We start from the raw sequence: 3,701 nt of genomic DNA on the forward strand, positions 1-3,701 counted from the left end.
GAGAGCGCCGGGAACAAACTGTACACCATCGCCACGGACAAGACCATCAGCAAGCTCATGATGGAGTACAAGCGCCGGAAACAGCAGCAGCAGAGCAACGTCAATTTGTTCATGAAGGAGCAGGGCCGCGGTGGAGGGGGGGGGGGCGGAGCCACAGAGACCCCCCCTGATGAGACCCCAACATCTGGTGGACCAGCAGGGGGGGGGGCCCCCACTGAGGCACTCTGTCAGCGCCGGGCCGGAGGTACTGAGGCAGGAGAAGAGACCCAGATCAGGGTCCACCATCAGCTCCCACAGCATCACCCTGAGGGACTCGGAGGCCCAGATACAGGTCAGCAGAGGAGAAGAGGGATACATACATCATAAAGACATAAAATAAAATAAAGAATTATTCTTGTTTTATTATTTCACCACAGAAATAAATAATTAATAAAGAAATTAAATATTAAAAATATATATATTGTTCAGAATTCTGACAAAAAAAGTTGGATTTTTGAATACAAACGTATGACATAGCATTATAATATAAACTGACCGAACACAATTTTGTTGTGGGTAAAATTGGAATTCTGAGAAAGAAATTGAATTTTGAAAAAACAGTCGGAGATAAAAAAAAGTCGGAATTCTGAAAAAAAAGTTCGGAATTCTGAGAAAACGTCAAAATTCTCACTCAACCTTTTAAAAATGACTTTCCTCTACTTCACAGACCAGCAAACAGGTGAATCTGTGTTATAATCTGTGTGTTGAACGTAGTTGACGCTGTCTCCCTCCTGCAGGCGTGGACCAACATGGTGCTGACGCTCCTGAATCAGGTGCTGCTGCTCCCGGACTCTTCCTTCCTGGCTCTGCTGCCGGCGCTCTACCCCTGCGTCAGTCAGCTGACCTGTCACGTGACCGACGCTCGAGTCCGCCAGGCGCTCCGAGAGTGGATGGGCCGCGTCGGGAGACTCTACGACATCATCGTGTGACGACTGGGCGAAGACATGCAGACGGTTGAAGAGCGAAGTCTGTGAAGGACGTTCAGATTAAGAGTAGAATGAGGATCAATGCTGTCATGTGATGGCGCCGCTGATTGATGATTGGCTGACGTAATGGAAAGGTGAGGCATCAGAAAACAACTGTCTCTGATGTTTTCGTATGGATTTGTGGCACTTTGGAAGAACATCATGTGACTTTAAATGGGAGGTTTTGATTGGCAGATGAAGAACAGAGGATTCAGTTGCTTTGTTTATGATGGACAAGTTGTTTTTGTTGTTGTTGTTGTTTTAAAGGGAATGTGCCTCTTGTTATTTTGTTCCTGTACTGTGTCAAAAGCTTTAAATATGATTTGCTGTTCATCAGTTTTGAGGGAAACTGATTTGCAGAGTTGCTCATAATCTAATGACAGCATTGTCATGTTGTCCAAGGGGATAAATAATACATGAATGACATGAAGCTATTGTTACGGAAGAGGATTAGCACTACAAGATATTTAGAGATCTGACCAATAGGGTTTGTTTGTTTTAGTTCTGAGATTAAAATCTGAATTCTGAGAAAAAAAGTTGGAATTTTCAGAAAAAGTTAAGATTCTGAGAAACAAGTCGGAATATTGAAAAAAAGTATTTCCCCCCCAAAAAAAACGGAATTTTGAGAAATAGTCGGAATCTTTAAGAAAAATTCAGAAATCTGAAACAGTTAGAATTTTGATAAAAAGTCAGACTTTTTAGAACATTTTTAGAAAAGTCGTAATTCTGAAAAAAAGTGGAATTATTACTTTTCTCAGAATTCTGACCATTTCACTCTAAAATGAAATCTAAAAAATGTCACACGTGGCCCTCTTTCTCAACCACAAGTCCTGGTGTGGATGCAGACGTAAATGTGGACAAAAACAATGAATTATTTTCATTCTTACCTCCATTATTTTTCTTTTGACTGCAACAGTCAACTGAGTGACCCTGCTGATCAGCTGATCTCTGAGAAATGTCTTACATAGTGCCAGATCAGATGAAGGTCACAGAGTGAAAGCAAATTAAAAAATACTGTAATTGTATTTATTTGTTTATTTAATGCTGCACAACCAATCAGTCAGTCAGGCCACATTAAATACGCTGGAGAAACATGTCTTTGCATCTGATCTGATTGTATATTAACGTGTGTCGCTGCAATGCATTTTCTATATCCAGCTTTAAAAACTGTGCGCTGATCTCTTTGACAGAATGTTTATTGTTTGATCTCAAACTCTCTGAATCAAACCAAATCCCACATACAGTTTGTGTATTTTGAAAGCTTATGATTTACATGTGTGTATATAAATTATATGTATCCAGTTTAAATTATTTATTATTTAAGATATTTAAAGTGTGATTTTCTTTACTTCCACTTGATGCAGTGTGTGTGCATGTGCTTACTGATTGACATGAACAAGGTACGATGGAAGTGTGACCAACTACCAACTATTGTTAAAATGCCAAAAAGAGCGATCACATGACGTTACATCTAAATACAAACCTGTCTGTAATCCGAGGCAAAGAAGCAGCTTTTACACACATTTTAAAGTGTTTATTTTGGGTCAATTGCCTTTCCAATATCAAGTCAAAACGTTCCAATTGTATTCATAATATTTCCACATTTAAGGCGAGCACATTTCCCTGAAAACAGATCCTTGCTCCACAGAGGATACACCCTTCAGATTCCAATGACCATCTGCCTCACTGAAGATCTCATACTGTATGTAATCTGCTAGGTTGTACGCTTGTATATTTATAATTAAAACGCCACTAAAATCACAGTAAGACAGTTATGACGTGTGTTTGGACAATGCAAGTGTTATTAATCCCTGTACATCTCAGAATGGTTACCAAACAGAGATTAGGTTACGCCCTGTAGCGGTAGAATCTGTACAAACTGATTTATGCCACTGTGCTTTTTACAAGAGATTATGACTGAATGGAAGTAGAGAGGGTTGAACTGATGCTAACTTCAGGAGGGAGGAGGGGAAACAAGCTCCTCACAAGGTTTACTCTCCTTTTTCACTCAGTTTGTCATCATCTAAACGCTTTGTCTCTTTTGTTTTGCTCTCCTTTCAACCAGCAGGAGAGGACTCTTTAAAGTAGAGACACTACATACTGATATACACCTGAACATCAGCAGGAGAGGACTCTTTAAAGTAGAGACACTACATACTGATATACACCTGAACATCAGCAGGAGAGGACTCTTTAAAGTAGAGACACTACATACTGATATACACCTGAACATCAGCAGGAGAGGACTCTTTAAAGTAGAGACACTACATACTGATATACGTAGTGAGGCGTGTGGCGCAGTGGACTAGTGCGTTGGTGTTGGGATCAGGGGGTCACAGGTTCAAACCCCACTGCAGTCAGCATGTCGTTGTGTCCCTGAGACACTTCACCCCAAATTGCTCCTGTGGGGATTGTCCACAGTATTGAGTATGTAAGTCGCTTTGGATAAAAGTATCTAACAAGTAACATGTAATGTAATATACACCTGAAAATGAGTAGAATATGTCCTATATGGTGAAGGGTTGTCAAACTTTGGAAATGCATCTCGCACATTTCCTCCCTGATAGTCATCATTTCTACATTGAATAGTACATCATGCGTCCCTGACCCGTCCCCAAGTGTCCTATTTATTGCTGTTGATGGCGAGCAGCAGTGGACAGATGTTGTCAGTGTGATCAGCAGCAGAGAGGAGGATTT

General features: G+C 40.7%; 1 protein-coding gene across 1 annotated transcript in view; it reads left to right on the plus strand.

Annotated features, from left to right (window-relative positions):
• arfgef3 (ARFGEF family member 3) overlaps window positions 1-2,779 on the plus strand; it is a 58,336-nt gene extending 55,557 nt beyond the window's left edge. Inside the window, 3 exon segments of the mRNA XM_034141045.1 lie at window positions 1-164; window positions 166-331; window positions 777-2,779. The exon segment at window positions 1-164 is cut by the window's left edge and continues 97 nt beyond it. Of these exon segments, the coding sequence (XP_033996936.1) occupies window positions 1-164; window positions 166-331; window positions 777-968 (522 nt within the window). The 3' untranslated portion in view covers window positions 969-2,779.
• The last annotated feature ends 922 nt before the right edge of the window (window positions 2,780-3,701 follow it).

Source organism: Trematomus bernacchii, unplaced genomic scaffold (assembly GCF_902827165.1).
Source record: "Trematomus bernacchii unplaced genomic scaffold, fTreBer1.1, whole genome shotgun sequence".
In the NCBI taxonomy this organism is placed as follows: Eukaryota; Metazoa; Chordata; class Actinopteri; order Perciformes; family Nototheniidae; genus Trematomus; species Trematomus bernacchii.